The 23,212-nt window shown below is 41.1% G+C and overlaps 6 protein-coding genes across 6 annotated transcripts; 2 read left to right on the top strand and 4 right to left on the bottom strand.

Moving 5' to 3' along the window:
* Positions 1–335: 335 nt before the first annotated feature.
* On the bottom strand, positions 336–1,518 carry LOC128745133 (glutaredoxin 3). The gene is made up of 3 exons (XM_053842127.1): positions 1,340–1,518; positions 847–1,272; positions 336–775 (listed from the first exon to the last, which is right to left on the bottom strand). Exons 1-3 carry the CDS (start codon positions 1,387–1,389, stop codon positions 598–600), a joined length of 654 nt encoding a protein of 217 aa, XP_053698102.1. The 5' UTR covers positions 1,390–1,518; the 3' UTR covers positions 336–597.
* A 1,109-nt stretch (positions 1,519–2,627) lies between these two features.
* On the top strand, positions 2,628–3,662 carry LOC128737274 (proteasome subunit alpha type-6-like). The gene is made up of 3 exons (XM_053831881.1): positions 2,628–2,808; positions 2,878–3,210; positions 3,270–3,662. The coding sequence occupies exons 1-3, from the start codon at positions 2,733–2,735 to the stop codon at positions 3,599–3,601; spliced, it is 741 nt and encodes a 246-aa protein (XP_053687856.1). The 5' UTR covers positions 2,628–2,732; the 3' UTR covers positions 3,602–3,662.
* Positions 3,609–4,200, bottom strand: LOC128737284 (probable small nuclear ribonucleoprotein Sm D2). The gene is made up of 2 exons (XM_053831893.1): positions 4,101–4,200; positions 3,609–4,042 (listed from the first exon to the last, which is right to left on the bottom strand). Coding segments are annotated over exons 1-2 (360 nt in total). The 5' UTR covers positions 4,103–4,200; the 3' UTR covers positions 3,609–3,684.
* A 4,753-nt stretch (positions 4,201–8,953) lies between these two features.
* On the top strand, positions 8,954–9,580 carry LOC128745425 (uncharacterized). The gene has a single exon (XM_053842501.1). It carries the CDS (start codon positions 8,954–8,956, stop codon positions 9,578–9,580), a length of 627 nt encoding a protein of 208 aa, XP_053698476.1.
* An 839-nt stretch (positions 9,581–10,419) lies between these two features.
* On the bottom strand, positions 10,420–11,443 carry LOC128745424 (uncharacterized). Its single transcript, XM_053842499.1, has 3 exons — positions 11,440–11,443; positions 10,589–11,135; positions 10,420–10,537 (listed from the first exon to the last, which is right to left on the bottom strand). The coding sequence occupies exons 1-3, from the start codon at positions 11,441–11,443 to the stop codon at positions 10,420–10,422; spliced, it is 669 nt and encodes a 222-aa protein (XP_053698474.1).
* A 179-nt stretch (positions 11,444–11,622) lies between these two features.
* LOC128745423 (uncharacterized) lies at positions 11,623–21,370 on the bottom strand. Its single transcript, XM_053842498.1, has 3 exons — positions 21,039–21,370; positions 12,083–12,222; positions 11,623–11,993 (listed from the first exon to the last, which is right to left on the bottom strand). Exons 1-3 carry the CDS (start codon positions 21,368–21,370, stop codon positions 11,623–11,625), a joined length of 843 nt encoding a protein of 280 aa, XP_053698473.1.
* Positions 21,371–23,212: the final 1,842 nt, after the last annotated feature.

Genomic DNA, 23,212 nt, shown 5'->3' with positions numbered 1-23,212 from the left:
CGACTTACTATTCCATGCTTCTGGTTTGTTAGTCTTCACGCAATTGCTAGTCTATGGCCAGTCTATGGTTGCGATCTGTAATTTCCAGTGTTACCTACAATTTTTTGTCTCGTCGTAGGACCATCGCGCATGGCACTAATTTCTGTATGCATCCAATTTGCACTGCTATAATCCTTAGAAGTTTTTTTTCTTATTCACTTCCCATGGTCGGATTGTAGTGATTAGGAATCAATTCAATTGATTAAAGAACAGGCTTGAAATATAATAAGCGAAATAAAAACCCAAAGTTTAAACCGTAGTAATTCGGTTTCTTATTTCAAATAAATTTTTGAACATACACCTGCACAGAAAAAATGCTAGTTTTAATTTAATATTATCTAAGAACCCACAAAGTAATAGCAAAAAACAAACAAACCAGTAGCGAAAATGATTTAGGAACTAACTTATTACGAATGTCCTGAAACCAACAATTTTCAACGTTTTTTACCTATAGCAATCATTTATTTATCCTTGCTTTAAGCAGATCTTTTTTGCCATCGGCATTCGAAAAGTGAACCAGCGTAAAGAAGGAGAGGTATCGGTTCCTGGTATTAGATTTCAAGCCTTCAACGTTGCATCTAACTCCCCGCCCGCCAGCAACTCTTTGATGATGTCCAAACCACCGATAAGCTCTCCTTTCACGTAAACTTGCGGATAGGTTGGCCAGTCAGAGTACGTCTTTAGGCCTTGTCGCACCTCTTCATCGCTAAGAATATCGAACGTGTCGTATGCCACACTGCAGTTGAAAACGGAATCGCATTAGCATTTCAAAGGAAATAACAGATAAAATCTTTCTGCCTAACTAACCCTGTTTCGTTGATAATGGCAATAAGCTGCTTGGAGAAACCACAACGAGGTGTATCGCGATCTCCCTTCATGAAGATCATCACATTAGAACGGTTAATCAGTGCCTTCAATCGGTCTTCCAAACTTCCGGCGCCTTCCGCTGCAGCCGCATTAATTCCTGCATATTTCCGGCATTTGGATGTCAAAGACGCAATGTCCACACCGTCTATTCGATCGACTGCGCTTCCAGCTTTGAAAAAGATCACCGTCGGTACCGCATCAATCTTGTGTTTCAGCGCCACTTCGGATAAATCCTCTGCGGGAATGTCTATGAATTGAACTCCAGCGAATGGTGCCTGTTTCGCCAGTTCCAACATCACTGCATGGATCTGTTTACACTGTTCGGCCCATTCCGCCGAAAACAATGCTACCGTAACCGAGGAAGACCTTTGATAAGAGATAACCACTTAATTCCATGAGCCGGCTAATGAAACGTTGTGCAATCGTAACTTACCCGATGAATTTATTGTATTGTTCAACGCTGGTCACATTTGTCACAGTCATGGCTGTAGTACTGCTAGTGTTTTCTATACTTATGAAAACGATTTAAACGGAATAAAAGCAACTATCAGCGCCAGAACACAATGTTTCTGACAAATGTGTGAAAAAATATTAAATTTAAGAAAACTCGAGGTAAATTGCCAGCGGCAATTGGTAAAGCTGACAGCAAACAGTGATTTCTGAAGGGACGACTCCGACAGATAACCGAGCAGCCTTTTGTAGCAGAGTTGCCAAATGTGAAGACATGTTTCTATTTTGCAATTACCGCAATTACTTTAATAGTCGCAGAAAGACCATTCACAAGTTATGTAACGCACAGAGGAAGGGGATTCGCTTGGGCAAAGTCATTAGAGCAGTAACATTTTCCAGAAAACTTGGTTGTATATACAGTGGCATCATTTTCAATAAGCAAAACTTGAACATTTTGCATGAAAAATTTGATAGCAACAAAAATACAAACTTAGCAAAACTCTTTTTGCAGCTAAAATTAAATGTAGAAATTTGCTTGAATTGATATACAACAGTGAAACGAACGAAAGTGAACTAACAATGTAATGTATATACTGGACACTATCACTTACTACATATTGTTCTTACAAAATAAAAATAAGCAGGGCCTAGCCCCGATGATGGGTAACATCTACCCGAAACCGGTTGGCGAATAAGGTAAATGCTTATTTTTATTTTGAGTATAAGAACAATAAGTGATAGTGTCCAGTACATACGTTATATTATTAGCTCAATAGTTCTTACGTTGCATGAAGATACGAAAGACGAAAGTGAACTATCAATATTTTCTAACCATACAGTTATTTTTCACAATTTCCAATATGACACAACGAATCAAAAAAAATACCAAATCAATTGTTTTTTATTAAAAATATGCCAATAATTTAATATAATATAAACAAAATAGATTACTGACATTTACCTCACACACATCACACACTTCGCCGCGTATACGTATACACGATTTGTTTTCATCAGGAAATGTTTTCCCATTGCGAAATCATTTCCTGATGCCAACAAACCACCAATCCAACACAGTCGTACATCAGCAATCTTTATATTTAAATAACCGCTATATGAGTTACGTAATATATAAATGTTGTCTAAATAATAACGTCGAAGTTTTGATATCGATCCTTATTGATATCGATATCGAAACGAGTGCTTACCCAATAATTTGATATTGTATTGTCATGTCACTGCTTCATTGTTCCTAACCTCTCTAGAAGTTTTTGGAGTGTAAATTCGAGGTTCCAAAAACAACAGCGATTTGCTAGTTAATCACAAGAAACAAACTCTTATTTTGCAATTTCATTTGACTAAAGTGCTGTAGCAACATGTCTCGTGGAAGCAGCGCCGGGTTCGATCGTCATATCACGATTTTCTCTCCGGAAGGTCGCCTGTATCAAGTTGGTAAGTCGGAAACTTCTTCGCACTGATTCCTCTTTTAGTGACGGTGCATATTTGTTTGGTCCTCCGCAGAGTATGCATTCAAGGCAATTAACCAAGAAGGATTGACTTCGGTTGCCTTGAAGGGAAAAGATGTGGCAGTAGTTGCCACTCAGAAAAAGATTCCTGACAAGTTGATTGACCCGAAGACCGTTACTCATCTCTATCGGATTACCCGGAATGTGGGATGTGTAATGACCGGTCGGATTGCCGATTCCAAGTCGCAGGTTCAACGCGCGCGGTACGAAGCTGCCAACTGGCGTTACAAGTACGGCTATGATATGCCGGTAGATGTTCTCTGCCGACGAATGGCTGATATTTCACAAGTTTACACACAGAATGCCGAAATGAGACCATTAGGATGCAGTAAGTATCTTCGCAAAAGTATAAGCATATTGTTCTGAAATCTGTTTTTAACTACTAAGGTATGGTGCTTATTGCTTACGACGACGAGAACGGTCCGTGTGTGTACAAAACTGATCCCGCCGGTTATTACTGTGGCTATAGAGCCATTTCCGTTGGAGTCAAACAAACCGAAGCAAATAGCTACTTGGAAAAGAAACTCAAGAAAAAAGCCAGTTTCACGGAGGAGGAAGCAATTCAACTTGCTATAACCTGCTTGTCGACCGTGCTCGCCGTGGATTTTAAACCATCAGAAATTGAACTGGGACTGGTAACCAAGGAGAATCCAGAATTTCGCACGTTGACTGAGGAGGAAATCGAAGTTCATCTAACTGCTATCGCAGAAAAAGATTAGTTGGATCCATTACAATTTATTCGTTTATCATTCACGAAGGAAATATAAAAACTTATCTTAAAAATTATTTTGTATGCATCGACTTATTTTCCTGCGGCAGTGGCTTGTGGATTACGCAGAACCAGTATGACCGAATCGCCGCGAAGGAACATTTTTGATATAAACCGATCCTTGTTAACCGGTTTTACTTTTTTCTTGCCCTTCCCTGTTCGTGGCACTTCTGTCCACATTTCTTTGACGTTCTCCAGGACCATGTTGCAGTGGCGATCGAAAGCCTTCACTCTTCCCAGCAGCTTTTTGTTGTTGCGACAGTTAATCAGAACCTGAGTATTGTTTTTCACCGATTGGGTAAGCACCGACAGCGGACCCGTATTGAATTCTTCCTCCTCTTGGCGGGCCAGCTCTTCCGGCGTCAGCTCCGATTTTGGCTTTGCGAGTGCCCTGAAAAATTGGTGGCATGTTAAAAGAAATAACTATCACTTATGAAGAAGTATCCTACATATTTTACGCAATTAAACGGTTTAATATTTTAATAATCGGTACGAAACTCGTGCAATTATAACTCAGCAGATCTCAGAACAAAACGCAATGCTCGTTCAACGAAAGGACGCGAAAAATCGGCTGTCACTGTCAGTTTTATTTAGATAGATACGTCAGTTTGTCGGACTAAAATACAGAGATGCCAGAAGTGAAAACATCACGGAGAATAAAAATGTAGTTTCAACCATATTTATGGTTGTTTTACGCACAAACAAAAATTTCGTTTTGTTTCAAACTGAAATGTATGATTGAAATGGAAATATTTATTGTTATATCAATGTTAACTTCAAATTTGAAAATACTTTACTTCTAATTCAAAACTGTTATTTTCTTGATTCAAACAGAATCTCGTTTTGAACAACAATATTTTCAGGTTGTCATAAAAATATTTTATTGAGGATTAAATCAACAATCATTTTGTTTGACACAAACTGGAGCTTTTTCGCTCCGTGATGTCTTCATTTAGAAGACATTTTTGTTACAAAAAAGTGAAATGTCTTCGCTTGAGGACATGTGAAGACTATAGAGTGACTATATACAGAGTGGCGACAAGTCATCCCAAATGTATGCAATGCGGTTTTTCCAAGGTTTTTCTTGCTCTTTCCTGCATACGCGTCGGATACGCCGTCTGCTCGATTGGAATGACACTGACAGATAATTATCATTCCAATTTTGGCATTGTCGCCACTCTGTATATAGTCACTCTAGGGTGACTATATACAGAGTGGTGACAATGTCAAAATCGGAATGATAATTATCTGTCAGTGTCATTCCAATCGAGCAGACGATCTATAGAGCTTGCTAAATTGCGGTTGTGTTGGTGGTTTGTTTTCCCCCAGTTTGAAAAACGTCATGGAAAAACCAACAGCAGCAGCAACAAATCGCGTGTATACGTATACGCGGCATAGTGTGCGTACGGTAGCTGTCAGCAATCTCAATCCAACGCGTATGCAGGAAAAAGAAAGAAAAACCGCATTGCATACATTTGGGATGAGTTATCGCCACTCTGTATATAGTCACTCTAGTTAAAATCTTGGCTTTAGTTTCCGCGTATTTCTTACTGTGAGTATTTCTAGTTAAAGCTAACCATGCTCCCGAGCAGGGTTATTTTCGGAAAACCATCGAACTGTCAAATTTTAACCAAAGAGTTAAAAACTGAAGATAGAATTAACAAAAGGGCGAATGTCGCAAGCGTAAACAAACCGAGTGTGGGTTGATTTTCCTATGCTGGTCCAGCAAAAAGTAACTCTCACTCGTTTTGTTTACATTTGCGACATTCGCCCTTTTGTTAATTCTATCTAGAATTTCGCGAAATGGTTCACAGCCTTACAGTCAATCAGTCAGAATAGCGTTCATTTTCGTGATTCGTGATGCCTTTTTGGCTTTAAAAGTATACCACCAGGCACCGGATCAGTTCGTGTTTCCCTGCTGAAGAAACTGTGCGTGATAAATTTACCGGAAAATGGTGATTTAGATAGGCATTTGTTGGAGATGGATGAACTGTTTGATAGGTTAGACTGTGCGGGCAAGTAGCTGGTAGGCAGTCATGTTTTCGATGCCAACATGTTAGCGTTAGCGTAAACGAGAAATCATATATTCACCACTCTTCACGCAAGTTAGCTCTTCAGCTGTCAGTGGGGCCCACGACTCCTGAGCCCGTCTGATGTTAGCGTCAACGCAAAGCAAATGAGATAAAGGTGCCAGTTAGCTGTGTGCGGGTACCGAGTTAGACAAAAACATGAAAGTCTGTATGCTTTTACGTAGCCTACCGCCCTCGTTTGATACTTTGGTTACGGGTCTCGATAGTCGGCCGGATCCGGATGACGAAATTACCGTGGATGTTGTGAAATCGAAGGTGGTGGATGATTGTGCTCGGCGACTTGAACGTGAAAACAGTGTTCCCAAAACGGAAAAAGCGATTGCAGAAAATTATTATCGAAAAGAAAAGCGTGTGTACCATTTTTGTAAGAAGCCTGGCCACATACGACGTAACTGTAGAAAGTTGATGGCATCGAAAAAGGAAACAAAGTGTTTCTTATTCGCGAAAAGAAGAACAAGTGAAAGCGGATAGGAAGAAGTTGCAGATATATGGTGAAGGAAGTAGTGTTCTTTACGGCCTCGACGGAGAAGAAGATATGAAGATTGATATCAGTGAAGTGAAATTTGTGCCTGGTTTGTCCACAAGTTAAATTTCAGTCTCCAAATTAGCGCAGAAGAAATTAAAAGTGCATTTTGAAGATAGAAGTTGCCAGATTATTGATCAAAATGGTATCGTGGTGGAGAACGGGCGACCGTTGCGGCGGGTTGTATCACCTGAGAGTAGTAGAGTCTGAAGGCTACCGTCAAGCAGCACACTGATAACTGTCAGCATGTATGGCATCGACGTTTAGGCCATCGCGATTGTGCTGCTGCCCAGCGTATAGTGATGTCCGAAATTTTCAATTATTCGATTACTGATTAATCGGCGAGCGTTGTCTGCACTAATCGATTAATTCAACTATTCGTGCTAGTGGTATTCGATTAGAAATATTCGAATATATTTTTCATTAATTCGATTAATCGAACGATTATGCACGATTAGCGACCATTATTCGGGGATTATTCGCATTCATATTATTTCCTTTGAACTATTCGATTAGTTCAACTACTCGTGCTGCCAGTATTCGATTAGAAATTATTCGAATATTTTTATAATTATTCGATTAGTTGAATTAATCGAACGATTAACGGACATCACTACCAGCGTATTGTTAAAGAGAACCTCGCATCTGGAATGAAGGTAAGCGATTGTGTTTTGAGACTTGAATGTGAATGTTGTTTAGCTGGGAAATTATCCCGACCATCCTTCCCTGAAGTAACCGAACGGAAATCGACTGCAATTCTCGGCATCGTGCACACAGATCTGTGTTCCCCGATGAAGAATGTTACTCCAATCGGTAATCGATTTGTTATGAATATAATCGATGATCATAGTCGATTCAAGGTAGCGTACCTCATGAAATACTGCACGCTGCACTCTGATGCAGCGGCAGAAAATATTAAGTACTATACTTTCGGTGGGTGAATAATTTGCACGATAAGAAACCGAAAGTTATTCGTTCGAACAGTGAAGGAGAATTTAACAATGCCAATCCGATGCTTTTACCGTGAAGAAGGTATAAAACCTATGCCTGCGAAACGTGATGCGTCTCAGCGGAGACAACGCAAAAACTGCAGGTATTCATTAACCGGTGCCTGCGATACATCATTCGTGCCTGGTGGCCTGATAACTGGATATCCAATGAGGAACTCCATCGTTGGTGTTATCAACGGTCGATAGCCACAGAAATTCGTGAACGTAAGTGGAAGTGGATCGGACACACCTTGCGGAAAAAAGCGAACGAGGTTTGCAGAGAAGCACTCGACTAGAATCCACAAGGACAGCGTAGAAGAAGCAGACCCAGAGGCTTATGGTGACGGAGCTTGGCCAACGACATCCGGGCTGTAGACGAGAACTTGTCCTGGTAACAGGTAAAAGCCATGGCGGGTAACCGTCAGCAGTGGAGATCTCTGATTTCATCCCTTTGCTCTGCCGGACCGGCGGACATGGACACATAAGTAAGTAAGTAAGGTATAAGATCACAGTTTACGACCCCTTACTCACCACAACAGAACGGCGTGGCTGAGCGTAAGAATAGGTCACTTACCGAAATGGCTACGAGTATGTTGATAGATGCTGGTCTTAAAAAGTGTTTCTGAAAAGCGTTGCCGGATTTGAGTCACCTGAAGATTTTTGGAAGTGAAGCATACGTATTAGTTCCAGCAGTGAAGCGATCTAAACTAGAAGGAAAAGCCCGGAAACTTACTTTCGTAGGTTACTCAATAGAGCACAAAGGCTATCGCTTTGTGGATCGTCTGACGAATCGAACAACGGTGAGCAGAGATGCCAGATTCATTGAACATGGCAATGAAAGTGGTTCAGTAGAATTTCCCGCGTCCTCATCTGGTTCAAATGATGAAGACGATATCAAGTTGTTGCCGTTTAAAGAGGAGCCTGCTACGGATTGCGAAGTTGATTCGCGACGATGGCGAATACCATGAAGTTGCTGATTGCTGATCATGCTGATACTGCGAAAGTTGTTCGACAATCGGATCGCCCTAACCGCGGGATACCGCCTAAGGAATTCGATGATTTTGTTTTGGATTACGCCGTAGGTATTGCGGCATGCGCAATTGAAGAGCCTTCGGATTACCGCGAAGCAATGAAAATATCGGAGTGGCGAAGCGCAATGGAGGATGCGCGGGCTTCCCATCAGCCAGCGTAGTGGAACCTGGGAGCTTCCTGCACCTCAAGGACGTCAGATAGTAGGTTCAAAATGGGTGTTTAACATCAAGCGCAATGAATAGGATCAAGTAGTAAAGTTTAAAGCCGGGGTTGTCGCTCAGGGATATACGCTACAATATGGAGTTGACTACAATCAAGTATTTGCTCCGGTAACGCGTCAAGCAAGTTTACGAGCGTTTCTTGCAGTAGCTTCAAAGGAAAATATGGTTGTGCGACCTCTAGACGTAAAGACAGCGTATCTTTACGGGATATTGGACGAAGAAATTTTTATGCATCAGTCACCTGGATGGGCTGTGCGTGGCCAGGAGGAGTATGTTTGTCGGCAACAGTACAACATTTATGGTTTGCGACAGTCAGCACGCTGCTGGCACAAGAGACTGGACGAAGTTTTAACTGAGCTGGAATTCAAACCTGCAAGCGCTGATCCGTGTCTGTTCATACGAACCATTGGCTAAATCAAAGTGTTTCTACTCGTGTATGTCGACGATATGCTGCTTGGATCAACTAGTGAACGAGAAGTGTTACGATTGATTGATTCGCTGAAAGAAAAATTCGAGCTCACGTGTCTTGGTGATGTTCGGCATTTCCTAGGAATTGACATACGGCGGGAAGCAGGAATTTATAAAATACTTTTGAAAAACTACATCGAGAAGCTGATTACTAACCATGGAATGGAACAGGCCAAGACAGCGAAATCATCAATGCAACCTGGGTTTATGAAAGATGATAACTCGAGTGCAGTGCTAGAAGATGCGACCAAATATCGAAGTCTTGTAGAAGGTTTGTTATATCTTGCAGTGAATACTAGGCCAGATATCGCGGAGTGTATGGCAATTCTCGGTCGCAAGTTCAGTAATCCGAGGGAGGCTGACTGGACAGCAGCAAAGCGGGTGCTTAAATACCTGAAGAAAATGGTAGATTGCAGCCTACGACTAGGAGGATATTCAGAGCAGTTGCTTGTCGCATACTCGGTTTCCGATTGGGCCGGAGATGTTTGCAGCCGAAAATTGACATCGGGCTTCGTGTTTTTCTTCGGAGGTGTTTTAGTTTCGTGGGCTAGTCATCGTCAAACGTCAATCGTCATCTATGGAGGCGAAGTATTTGGCGCTGAGTGAGGCGTGTCAAGAGACCGTATGGTTGAGGCAGCTGTTTAACGATTTTGATCAGGAGCAAAAGGGTCCTACGGTTGTGAACGAAGATAACCAAGGGTGCGTTTGTTCAGGCGGAACGCTGCAACCGACGATCGAAACATATCGACACCTAAACGCCGGCTCTGATTGGTGTGTAATCTGTTGATGCAAAAAATGGAGGTTTTCTGCCTGCTGAAAAAGCAGCCGTTAAAGTCGATCTACTTCCGCGTGTTTTTCCCATCTCGAAGAATAAAGAACACGATGGAAGTCGAGAATTTAAACCAGAAATACTAAACATTTCGCTGCTGAAGAAGGTTAGGAACGCTCCCCCGCCGGCGCCGGAAAAAACCTTTTAGTAGCATATTGTGTACTTCAAAATCACTTTGATCACATTATCCGACCGACCAGTAAGTGCATTCTACATTCTAACCCGATGCTGCTTCAGGAATTGATTGATAAGCTATCCACGCCGTTGAAGTTGCAGTGGGCATCCACGTTCAATAGCTTAATGTCAGAGCAAGTGAATCTGGGTTCTAAGCTGCGCGTTGGAAGGAATTCTGGTCACAATTACATCAAGCAGCCGAAAGTGGAGGCTAAGGACAAGAAAAAGTAGTTCGTATATGTGGCTTTTGTCACCTGACCTAGTACTTCGAAAAACTAGAGCACAGTCGAAGAATCTACTTCTAAAGCCTGTTCATGCTTCGATAAGGACAGTCATCAGAACGTAAACTGCGCTAACTTAAAGACGCTAAATGTTTTTGACATGACCAAATAACTCAAAAATATGTATTTTAATTTCAAACAACAGGTAGTTTTTACTTTCATTAATTTCCAAACCGTTGACGGTAACCACGTTTGTAGAATGGCAGATCTCCTTCGGTGAGTTGCTTTATTTTCGATTTTTCCAAGGCCACACTTGGCACAAGATGGCAGTTTGATCTCCTGAAAAAGTGCAAATAAATGATTGAACTTTCCGTTAAACCGGACTATTACTTATGAATCGGTTTGGCAGTTTGACTCCAAGGCCATGATCGCTCCAGTTTAATAACACGCTCGAGCTTCTCCTGCTTTAGCCGTTCTTCTTCATCCACGTTTTGCCCTTCTTCTAATTCCTCGCCAGAATCATCCTGTGAATGATTCTCAAACTCAAAATCCCTCGGTGGAACAACTTCCAACACTTGCGACTCGTCAAACATCAGTTCCAAGCATTCAGTCAGATCTTCCGTTTCATCTTCCGACTCTTGCTCCTGCTCTTCGACTTCTTCGGGGATAGTTTCCCTAACCGAGCTGCTACGCAATGAAACCGAAAGTTCCCGTTGCAATTCCGGTGGCGCAAATTTCGCTAGAGCTTTCGTAAGGTAGCTAAGCGTCGCTTGAATCTGCATCGGAATGATGCTGATCTCATTCAGCTGCTTCTGCATTTGACGCAGCTGTTCCTCGACGATAGTTGCATTACTGTATTCGCAGGACTCACAGGACGGCGATCGTGTGGACTCTGGCGAACGCTTTGGACTACGAGTTTTCGAGCGGGTGACGCGGTCTGGAAATAACAGAATATTCCACTAGAACGTAATAATGAAAAGTTTTTGAGAGTTGAATTGTTTCGGATATTCATTCTGGAAAAACAGCTATAATTTTTGAAAACAAACAAGTTTTATTCGATAAGGATACTAGAAGTTATTAACATAATATTGTATAAACAGTTTCTGTTAGTCACCGTATTTTACAAACAAGCAAGTAAAATTCACGAGGAAGTACAACCGGTGATCGAAATACGTCTGAGTATATTGCAGAAAACTTTTAATAACAGCTATTGAATATTTCCATTAAACTTCTCCATTTGCCCATCCGAATCTGGGTTTGCTCGTTGTTTCCGTTTGTTGAATAAAAATAAAGTGTTTTCGTGTATAAAATAATTCTTATGTCGTTTATTGTGTAAGTGTTGGTGTAGAATCTAAATATAACAAGAGAAAATACACACCAGCTTGCGATGTATTACACTGTATGTGCAAGTATTCGGAAAAGTCTTAATCTTGCAAAGAAGCAGATAAATCCTGCGACATTGAATCCTCTGATTCTGAGCTTTCGTTATGTTTTCGGACAGCAACCTTACGGGTCTTTCTGGTTTTTCGTTTTGGTTTTGGAACCGGTTTCGGAGGTTCATCTTCCTCGTCTTCGTATCTCTTCGAACCGGTTGGCAACGAAAGCATCATATTTTCGATGTGCTTCTTGCGTTCCTCGGGTTTCGCGGCCGTCTCCGTGAGCAATCGACGAATATTTGCAATCAGCCGTTGATGAGGTGCATCCTTGCCGTAAACATCCGGTGGAATCGGTGGCGGCGGCTGCTGCCACACGATCGGATGCCAAACCTTGCGTTCTGGCGGCTGAATCCAGTCAGCTGTTAATTAACGCCAAACACGGGTAAACAAAGAAAACGGAAAGATACTTTCGGTTAGTCTAAGATGATGTTTAGCATCTGCAACATACCACGTCCTTCGTCTGGCTTGTGCTTGGGGGCGGAAGGGTTGTTAGTGACATCGGCGTTACGATCAGCCTCGTTACCTGCGAACTTGATCTCGCGGGTTTCCTTGGGTATGTCCGATTTCTTTGAAGCTTCCTCGTCGTCCCTGAAATAAATAGTCGGGTGAAAAACTGTTATACGTCACTCATTGAGCTATAAATAGGTTGAAGCAACATAACATATGTAAGTCAAAACTACGGCGAGACTATGAATCTAAATTTCCATTTCTATAAAATTGACGGTAGATGTTTATGAGATATAGCGAACAACTAACAACTCATAGTTTATTTAAGCTTTGAAGATTATCCAGTTTAGTCTACCTGAGACCTCCTTTAGTTCCGTCAGCTATTATCAACGAAGATACCAGGGCAAGTGGTAGTGGCTCAGGCAATCTATTATATAAGGCATTCCGCATAGGACAAATTTTATTTCTTCCCCGATTCCTGATGCTAGGAGTGAAATTTATATTGCAACGCAAAAAATTTGAGATAAAAAAGGAAAAAAATGTCATACACACTAGTACGGATAATAAAACATAAGCCATTCGATCACTCAAACACAATATTGCAAAAAAGTGAAGTGCGGAATACAGAAAACACTACAGATAATATCAAAATAAATTATGATTTGACCATGGTCGCGCTGATGGTGTTAATGTAATGAAAAATGCAGTGCATGTGTAATGAGGTTGAGAATTGAAGGATTATTAATTTGTAAGACAAAACCTTCAAATCATGCCTACACAGAACGAAAAGATGAATCTCACATTCGACATAAACTGAAATGCATTATATTTTTTCATTAACTAAAATGTAAATAACCTAAACCGTTTCAAAAGATATATTTTGACATTAACGTTTGCATTAAAAAAAAATGGACAAAAAATGCCAATTTTTCATGGGTTTAACTTCACACGCACTATCAAAACTACCCATGCAGTATCAATCATAGCAACCCATGAGTTAGCAGGAAAAAATTGACAGCTCTGTCAGTCGAACTCTAACCGTGATGGCGAAGACGGTGAAGCTACTCCGATTTGAACTGTGCGCGTTCAAAGAATGGTACCCTGCCACGTCGAAAACGGACATCGTGCGGCACTTTGTGGACGCCGGATGCGCCCATTCCGGCATCTACAACATCTTGGGACTATTGGACAACAATCAGAGCATCGAATGAAAGTCCGGTTCCGGACGGCCGACGACCCTGAGCGACAAGAAGCTCCAAAGGATCCTGAAGAGGAAGACCGAGGGAAAAGTGACTACATCGCTGCGTGCGCCTGGCCGGGAGGTAAAAAAATACCTGGCAAACATGGACATACATGTCAGGAAGCGGCAGTTACGTCGACTGGTCTCGGAGCTGCAGGCAAAGCGGCAGTGGCAGAATAAGATGGTCAAGATTTTCCCTGCGAATCGTGACGTGGCGGTGGTGATGGACGATGAGACCTATCTCACCCTGGATGGCAATGACTGGCAGGGCACTTCGTATTTTATTTCCCCCACGAAGGAAGTGAGCTCCGAGGTGAAGTTCATTTCTCACACCAAGTTTCCCAAGAAGCTGCTGTGGGTGACAATCAGCGAGAAGGGGATGTCAAAACCACTCTTTTTTCGCTCCGGACTGGCCGTCCGGAAATCCGGACCGTCCGGAACGGGGAAATTTATAGTACAAAGTGCCTGCCGGATGTTACGTCGTTCATCAAGAAATACCATAAGGGCGAAGACGCGGTGTTCTGGCCAGATCTAGCGTCGGCCCACGTCGGCAATCGTTGGAGGAGATGGAGCGACTGAACATCGAAGTGGGAGAATCCGCCCAACGTTCCCCAATTGTGACTCATCTAGAATTTCTGGTCAAGCTTAACGCGATAGGTCTAACAATTTTGTCGCGAAAACTGAGGAGTAGTTCAATAAGTTTGAATACAACTTTTCATCATTGTATAAGTGCGCATCATGTGCATTCTGTGTATTGGTATTGGTGTCAGCTTTAGCCTTATATAGGCTAACCGACGCGCAAGGTATCGACTTGATGTCATTTGTTATTTGCTTACCGCACGCGATGAAAGAGTACCGCAACGTCGTAGTTAAGTTGTTTGCGAGAGGTGAGTGGCGACATATTTCGGCGGTTGAAATCCCACAGGGTGAAGCGGAATTTCGTCTATAACACCATCCGTCGGTACCGGAAGCACCGTGCTAGATCCGGGCGGCCGCGTTCGGCGAAGACGCCAGCAGCCATCAAGGTGGTGAAGCAGTTGGTTCGTCGAAAAATGAACCCCTCGACCTGGAAGACCGCTGTTGACCTGGATGTGTCGATCGGGACTGCCCACACCATTATGGCGAAGGACCTGGGATGCAAGCCGTACAAGAAACGCAAGGTTCACGGGGTAACGGAGACTACAACGAAGAAGAGGCTGGACAGAGCAAAACTGATACTTTCGCGGCAAGCTGATCAGGAGTTCGTGTTTTTCTGATGAGAAACTCTTCATCTTGCAACAGCCGCACAGTGTCCAAAATGATCAGCTGTGGGCGCCGACGTTGGCCAGCATCCCCCCGTCCCGCATAAACATCCCGCGGTTCCAGAGCGCCGTGTCGGTGATGGTTTTGGGGGCCGTAGCCAAGCGTGGGAAGCTTCCACTGGTGTTTATCGAGAAAAACGTGAAAATCAGCGCCACGTACTATAAGACCGAGGTTCTGGAGAAGGTTGTGGCCCCGGTGCTTCGTGACCTCTACGGGAAAGATCATTACGTCTTTTATCAGGACGGTGCACCAGCCCACACGGCGAATATCGTCCAAGCGTGGTGTCGGGAGAATTTGACTGATTCTTCCGAAGGCGGGGGGGGGGGGGGGTGCTTCCCTCAAATATGCCGTAAAAGTTCTGAATAAACACTGCTTCAATAAAAATTAACTCAGAAAAGAATGTCTTGTAAACACATTTTTAAAGTGTGTGTGTATAATCAAACTTATTAAACACCCTATATATATATAAAAATGAGCGTGTGTATGATTGTATGTATGTTTTGCCATAACTCTAGAACGCCTTGACCGATCGCCACCAAACTTGGCACACATATTCCTTGATATAAGGGAATCAGCACTGGGGGGTTCATAACAGGGGGGGTGGCATAATCCCGAAGCACCTGGACGGTTCTTTATCAAACTTGGTAAACATGTTTCTTGACATTAAGGAATCAACACTGGGAAGTTGACAAATGGGGGGAATCCCTAACAATGGGGGGGGGAGATCTAAATAAGTAAAAGGGGTTGCGTTTCTCTTGCATTTTAACCGATTGCAGTTGTGCAACTGACTGAGAAAAGAGAGGGGTTCCACTGAGGAGGAATATATAGTAAATACACCTTTGTTTTGTTACCATTGTAGGGATTTTCATTGAGTAAACCGATGCATCATTAGCTACGTGACAGAAGAGGGGGCTCACTAGGAATGAACCGATATGTAGCGGGACGAGAAACGTGAGTATGAATGTATGTTTCACCATAGCTCCGGAACTTCTGGACTGTTTTTCACCAAACGTTGTTTGTCAAATACATGGGGTATGAAATGGGGAAGGCAACTAGGAAGAAGCGCCCAACATAGCTCTAGCCATCCCAAGCCCCTACCTAGCGCCTCCACGTGGCCATACCTGGAAATACTTCAATTTGTATAATTGAGTAGCCAAGCTAGGAGGTGCGGGGTCGTGCGGTTTTTAGTTCCTAACCTTACAAATGTAGTTTTAGGCAACCATTAAACCACACGACTTTAATTTCAAGTATTATATGATTTATACTAATTTTTTGGTAAACTAATCTATTTTCAGAGAGCGAAATAAGGCGCTATATCCTTGGCCAATTGCAGCCTGGCTTCTGGTCTAAATGCCATTAGTTCATCCCTGAGGGTCCGGAGTATCACTTAACCCTTATTAGCAAAGATACTCCCAACGACTGTAAATAAATCATTATCTATGTATATGGGAAGCGTTTGGTACGGGAGGTCCACGCTTTCTTCCTTCCCTTGATTTCAAGGAGTTTGATGGAATTAGGTATTTTTTCTAGTTCCACTTGATTCCTTGGAATTCTCTCTGCGGTACATGCTGCGCAGTTGGCCTGGCCGTTGACAAGAAAAATGATTGATTCAAGTAATCGTCATTTTCCAGGATGCCTTCCAGAATTGGCTGCGTTAGTGTGAGATTAGATTAGAAAAAAACGTTGTTTGTCAAATACATGTTTTTGGCATAAAAAAGGATTTTGTTTCTTGCATCATGAGATCATCAGACAATCATCGTCATAGAAAGGTAGGATAGCGGCCAGGCAGTAGTAGCTCAGGATTGTCTCGCTACGTGGCACTAGTGCTTATGTTATATTCTTGTAAAGTCTGTATCTTACGCTACTGACTATTTAGAAAGTTGAAGTCTTCGGGAAGGTTGTTCAAATGACTGTCATCTCGGCGATGGCACTGAAAATAGTTCAGAATATTATCATCGTGCGGCTCTAGTATACATGCGACCTCGTTTTGATTACTATAGCTTATAATCCATGTAACCTCAAATATTACTTTCTTAGCAAAAGCTGTTTGAGTAATAGAAGCCTTGCAAATGGTATAGAAAATATTGCAGAATTGCCTCACTGCGTGGCGCTACCGTATATGCAATATTACTGTACAGGCTGTAACGAACGCTACTGATTACCTAGAAAGTTGCGGTCTTCGAGAAGTTTATTCAACTGACAGTCACCTTTAATGACAAATGACTGTCATCTCGGAGATGGCACTGAAAATAGTTCTGAATTTTCTCCTCGGTCGGCGCTACCGTATATGCATATACGTCATACATCATGATATGAGTAACCAAAAATATTGCTTTCTTCGGGAAAATTGTCTGTTTCTGTGCTTTGGCCAATAGTAGGGCATTTTACCCTAGTTTCCTCGATATGAATTGATGTAAAAGTGCATATCTCATAGTGTGATTGTGATTGAATACCTCTGTTACCACGATATAATAAAGTAAAATAAAAAATTGCTTAATATAACTTCACGATATTTACAGAAAAAATAAGCCTAGACGACATAGTTTTTCTTTTCAATAAAATTTACAGTATCAAAAACAAACTGGTGAAGGCTATCAGACTGTATAGTTCACCAACCCAACGCAATTGATCAATATTTACACAGAAAAGATTCAATGATACAGTATCTCTAGCGCTATCGAATGATTATAGTATCCACGAGCCGAAGCGGGTGACGACATAAGTATTTTGCTGTCGGATAGTCGTGGTTCGTGGGATCAAAAATAGCATCCGAATATCCCAGATGGTTTACTACTCTGTTTTCAAATAAGTATAATTTTCTTGAGCGTTCGCTGCCAGGCGGGCACCAGTTTGCCTGAATACATATAGATGTTTGTTTGACTGACCGCGACACGATTCTATTTACAAACCTCTCCGAATCGCCTGAGATTCATGTTGATGTAGGTTATACGAACTTATAGATACATAGACTCAAATGGTTTTCAGTTTCGTTTTTTTACAGCGTGCGGAGATTGGGAAAGAGACAGTTGTCAAATACTGCTGTTTCATTAGCTTTCGGAATGATGGAAGTACGTCACGTTGTCACATATTTAAATGGACAGGTGATTATACTTTGGCAAAACTTCGTGGATCAGGTGTTCCAACCAACACGAGCGACTAATGTTTGGCGCCATGCTGTCTAACTACCTGTGAAACCTGTTGTATAGTTCTTGTTTTAATTTTAGCGGCAATTCTGAAAGCGCCGGTAAACTAATTAACTCCGTTGAGGGTTCGTTAATAGGGTAGGTCGTTAGTTGGGCCATGCTCCAACTTGAATGTCACAATTCTTTGAGTTTAGTAAGTCGGCCTAACTAGCGAATCAGCTGGACTGCAGTCGTGAGCTAATTAACGAATTCATACTGCATTGGGGAAGCATGTTGATAAGTACAAGTTTGGCCAACACATAGAATGTTACGGCTTGTCTTCGTCTACGCTCGAGATGTAGACAAAAAATAGTATTAGGACCAATTTTGATAAGAACTGCATTCAAACAATTACTGAGCGTCAATATCTATAAACTATCTTTTCATTATCGATAAAAGATAATCTTAGAAAACTCCTATTATTCACTTTTGTTATTAAATAAAAGAGCGAAAACCACGAATTTGCCAAAAACTCGAAGTAGGTAAATAGTATAGAAGACCTATTTTCAGCATATTAGGCGGCTGCCAGAACAATATAGATGAATTTTGTTCAAACTGTATTTATTCATACCAATTCGTTTACTAACATTTACGGAATCTTTGAGTTTTGGAATTAATAACACGCTTTTAAATTTGAGTTACTTTTTTCTTAGTTTCTCAATAAGCAGCGAAATTGTATTTTGGTATATTGTTCGAACCTAGAATGATCTTCTTTTGGGGCAGAAACTGACTGTTCTCATAGTTTACGGACTGCTCATACCCATTGAAGGAGTTGAGCTTAGTTGTAATCATATGCCCCAATTCCAAATACAACCCTGTATTTGATTTCAACGGAGTGATTTCTCAACAACATAATCTAGGCGGGCAGCCCAATTAAGTTTTTTACCCATAATTATTTCGAGGAGTTTGACTTCATCGCTGAAGCTCAGCCTGACACCAATCAGTATACGTCGACGGCCTAAGCAATAGTCTCATAACCAAGCTGAGATATCTTGTGACGGAGTGTGTCGGCCACCAGTGTCCAAAAGCAAGTGCCAGAGAACTCCTTGTGGACATCCTTTGATCACCGAAATCGTGACCGACGTATCTCCTAATGATGCTATGATTTCCCTACTCAAAAGTATTACTTGAATCTAGCTCATTGTAGTGTAGTCGATTCCGTTTTGAAAGAGAGCCGTAATAATTGAAGCAATACATGTGTAATCGAAAGCTCCTTCAATATTAAGGAAAGCACAAAGTGCCGTCTCCTATTATGTGAGTAATTTGTCAATTAACGTGACTACACGGTGCAGTGCAGTTTCTGTAGACTTGCCGTTTTGGTATGTATATTGATAACATAAGAAACGTTGGTGTCAGACTTATTGGTCTGAAAGCCGTACGCATAGTATTCTCTTTTTTATCTCCCTGAGGTATGAACACCACCTCTACTTTCGGCCAATTCTTCGGGAAATGACCCAAAACGGAACTGGCAGGTTGATGAGCTCGGGTATTATAACGTCATCTATTTTCTGTAAAAAAAATGGGTAGAAGACGCTCCGAACATGAAGATTTCATTGGTTCAAAAGAGCTAAGAGCCCATTTGATCGAAGCCTCTGTAAACAATCGGCGTGCAAGCTGAGCCGAGTCGTTTGGCACATTATACTCATTCCAAAGCAGCGAGGCCTAATGTCATCGATGTTTCCTCAACACTTTACACTCTGCATTTCTTACTAGGGAGTAAATATATTTTTGTGAAGAACGAACATTAGAAGAACTGGGAAAAATGATATACAAAATGTGAAAAATAATTAACTGCCAGGTAAATTGACCGGTGGTATCGCACTCGATGCGAGATTGAGAGTTGTGGGTTCATGTCCCTCCTACCTGGACAGTTAATTATTTTTCCCAGTTCTTCCAATGTTCGTTCTTCACAAAAAACACATTTACTCCCTAGTAAGAAGTAAAAAGTACAAATTAACTTGACCAGTATAAGTCAATATCAAAAATGATAAAAAGTTGTTGTCGTGCTCTGCACTTAAATAAAAGACAAAAGGAAGCAATGGAAATCATACAAATATTTCTGAACAGCAAATTGTGTTGTATGCAGCCGGTCCTCTAGATTTTTTTTAAACATTTTGCTCTAGTCATCATCAAGCGCAAGGCTCTGTGCGACCGCACGGGTTTTTCGAGCAAAGTTTTAGACCAAATTGAAAACAAAATTTGATATCTTGATGTAACGGATTTTAAATACTCGGTGTGATTTCATTTTGGTCGACTTAGCGGTTAAAATATCAAAATTGATTGCAAAAATTCTACGCCGTGAAATTAAATTGAATACTATTTTTGTTATCAAAAATATCAAACGGAATACTAATCTTGCTGTTACACAATATTAATAGGAAAGCAGAATTAGAAGTCATTTTGCTATCATGTCATCATCATTTTGCTATCATCATATAATTTGAACCATTTTACTAGAAAAAAATTTATGTGAAAATAGATTAACTTAAATATTGAAGGTTTATTTACATCATAAATAGTATCTGTCAACACATTTTCTTTCAATAAAAATGAAAACAAAATGATAGCAAAGTCTGATATATCATTATTGCTATTTTGAGTTGGTAACAAAACATGTTTTCTAGTTGATATCAACAGCAGAGTATGTAATAATTTTGATATACTTTTGTTGTCAATCCTTGCTCGGGATTCCGGCCTAAACGCCGGCTCTGGTACGAAGTTAACGTATGTAATATCGATAAATCACAACCATAATCAGTTTCATATAAGTTCGTTTAAAGATTTGGTTTTTAAAATCAAAACAAGAAAATGATCATTTTTGAAATGAAAGTAAGAGTTAGATATTTCAAACGAAATAACAAAAAGCAAGCTAATCCGATAATTCCAGCAGAGGTCCAAACAAATTTTCAATGGGAAATCCCTAAAACGTCCTTGATCTATTTTGTTTCCTAAAAACTTGGATTCCTAGACGTCAACGGGCACAATTTCAAACCCAATTTCAACCACACACATTCTCACAATCAAAAATTGCCTAGAGGCGTAAAACAATTTTTTTAAAAATAAACCACACATTACTGCGAGACACAAACGTAATTTCATTGCTTTAATTTTCACAGATAAAACTCAACCGAACTATGCACCAAACGAAAAAAAAACAGCACAATTGAAGCACAAATGAGAAAAGGTCCATGCAAAACTTCAACAAATATCTTCACACACATTGATTCGCTTACTTGGCCACCACCAGGTGCAGCTGCTCCCCGGCCTGCTTGATAACAGATTCGGCCGTTGCCAGCCGCATGGCCGATGCATCGGCTCCGTTGATCTTCACGATCTGGTCGCCCAGCTTGAGACCCGCTTTCTCGGCTGGGCTGCTCTCCTTGACCTGGTCCGGAATAAGAAACCGTTCGCGGATGACCCGCACGCTTAGGTCTTCGGTATCGAACGGAATAATGTTCCGCTTGAACTTGGGCCGTTTGTAGTAATCGGGAGCATCGTCGCGTTTCGCCGGCTGCTGATCGGTGGCACTGCCTTCCGCGGCAAGTTTTAGTTCGTCCAGAGCCATGCTCGTTCGGAACCAATTAAATTTCGAAAAACAGTAACCGTCCGGTTAAATCTGGCTGGCTAAAAGAGTAAAATAGTACTCGATCCGCGCACAAGACGAGCCAGCGGGAAAATATTGGCGTTAGACTGAACAATTAACCGACGACTGAACCCAAACGTATGGCGATATACACTCGAACACCAGATCTTTGCGCCTGGGTCATCTTTAACACGCCGCAATCGATTTTTTTTTTCTGTTTTATTTAATTTTCAAATATTCGGTGGTGTTGGTATGGTAATATTTTTAACATTGTTCTCACGTGAACGATCGGGTTAGATACTAAGAGAATGAGAACTCTGTTGTTGAATTTGAAACGGTTGCTGCCTCTGCGACTGATTGTATGACGTCTAGCGTGTAATTAAATAATGTTTCGTCACAATAGTTGGTCGACAAATCTGCATATATCAGGATAAGGAAGGATGTAAAAAGTGAATCTTCTTTTGAATTTCAACACGAAACTCTTCACTGCCAATTTCGTATAACTTTGATAAAAAATAATAAGCATTAAAGAGCACTTTTACTTACAAGTCAACTTGTGTGAACTTGTAAACATGCAAATTTTTGTGAACTTTCTGGATTTTATCCTAACAGTGTTCCTAACAGTGAATGCCATTTCCAACAGTGAGGGTCAACATTCTTCACGATCGACTCGTGCATCAATATAACTTGCGCCATGACAGGACAAGGATATTAACCAAAACAACTGCCACTGGCACTTTCAATGTCTAAATTTAAACCACATACCGGCTCTTCCAATTAGGTTTTGAGTTTGCGATAATAAACCGTATTGATGTGGTCAAGCTGACGATACTGAGATGTGTCGTTGAAAATTGTTGGCTAACCCTTGGCTGTTCAATGGTATTTTAAAATATTTTACAATCAATTTTACAGCAGTCATTAATTTATGACAGTTTTAGAATTATTCTGAAAAGGAAGATTCCGAAGGAGGCGGAATCATGGAAAACTAAATTCTCGCCACATCAGCCAACGAAGTAATAATAATAAATACAGCAGGAATCATAACGCCACTAATAACAACTATAATAACATCAACGACTACCGTAGATGTAGCAATAACCGTTGAAATAGCAGTAACATCAACAATCACCGTAGAAATAACAATAATAACAATGTGAACTTTAACTCCAACAATTATTATTCCTTATTATAAATTATTATTATTCAACTGGATTTTGTATAACCTAAACAATCGCAGTGTCAACAGCAATCGTACCTTAAACCGGGAATCAAAATGCCTGGCTTCCATCTGATAGAGTGCGTCTTGCAGCAGCGAAAGATAAGTTTTCTAGGCCACCATGGAAATTTTTATAGAAATAAAAATAGCTGGAGACATAAGCACTTTCAAAAATTAGATACCGTTTGTGGATTTCAAGTCGTTGTACGATTCAGTTGAACGAAATGCTCTATGGCTTTCTGACCGAATAAGCAGATTCGGGTGACGCCGTAAGAATCAAAATCATACGTATGAATGCCAGATGAAAGATCATACGTTTTTGTGCCGTTCTTTGAGCTTAAGCAAGCATTTGCGTTCTTTACTTTATTTAAAACTAGTTGAGCCCGAATCTTACGACCCGGAAAATATAAATGTCTGTTCAGAACTCAGAAAACTGCGGATACATTCCATTGGCCAGTGTTTGCGAAGATGTTAAATCTTTGTATTATTTCTTTGAGTTCTTTTCTTATATTGCATAATATAGCCACAGACAAACAGATGTAACACTCGTTTTCCATTTGTACCGATTAAACCGTCATTTCAAATTTGGGCTTAGTTGGGAATGCCTC

This window comes from Sabethes cyaneus, chromosome 1 (assembly GCF_943734655.1).
Source record: "Sabethes cyaneus chromosome 1, idSabCyanKW18_F2, whole genome shotgun sequence".
Lineage (NCBI taxonomy): Eukaryota > Metazoa > Arthropoda > Insecta > Diptera > Culicidae > Sabethes > Sabethes cyaneus.
This window is presented reverse-complemented; position numbering and strand designations above follow the sequence as displayed.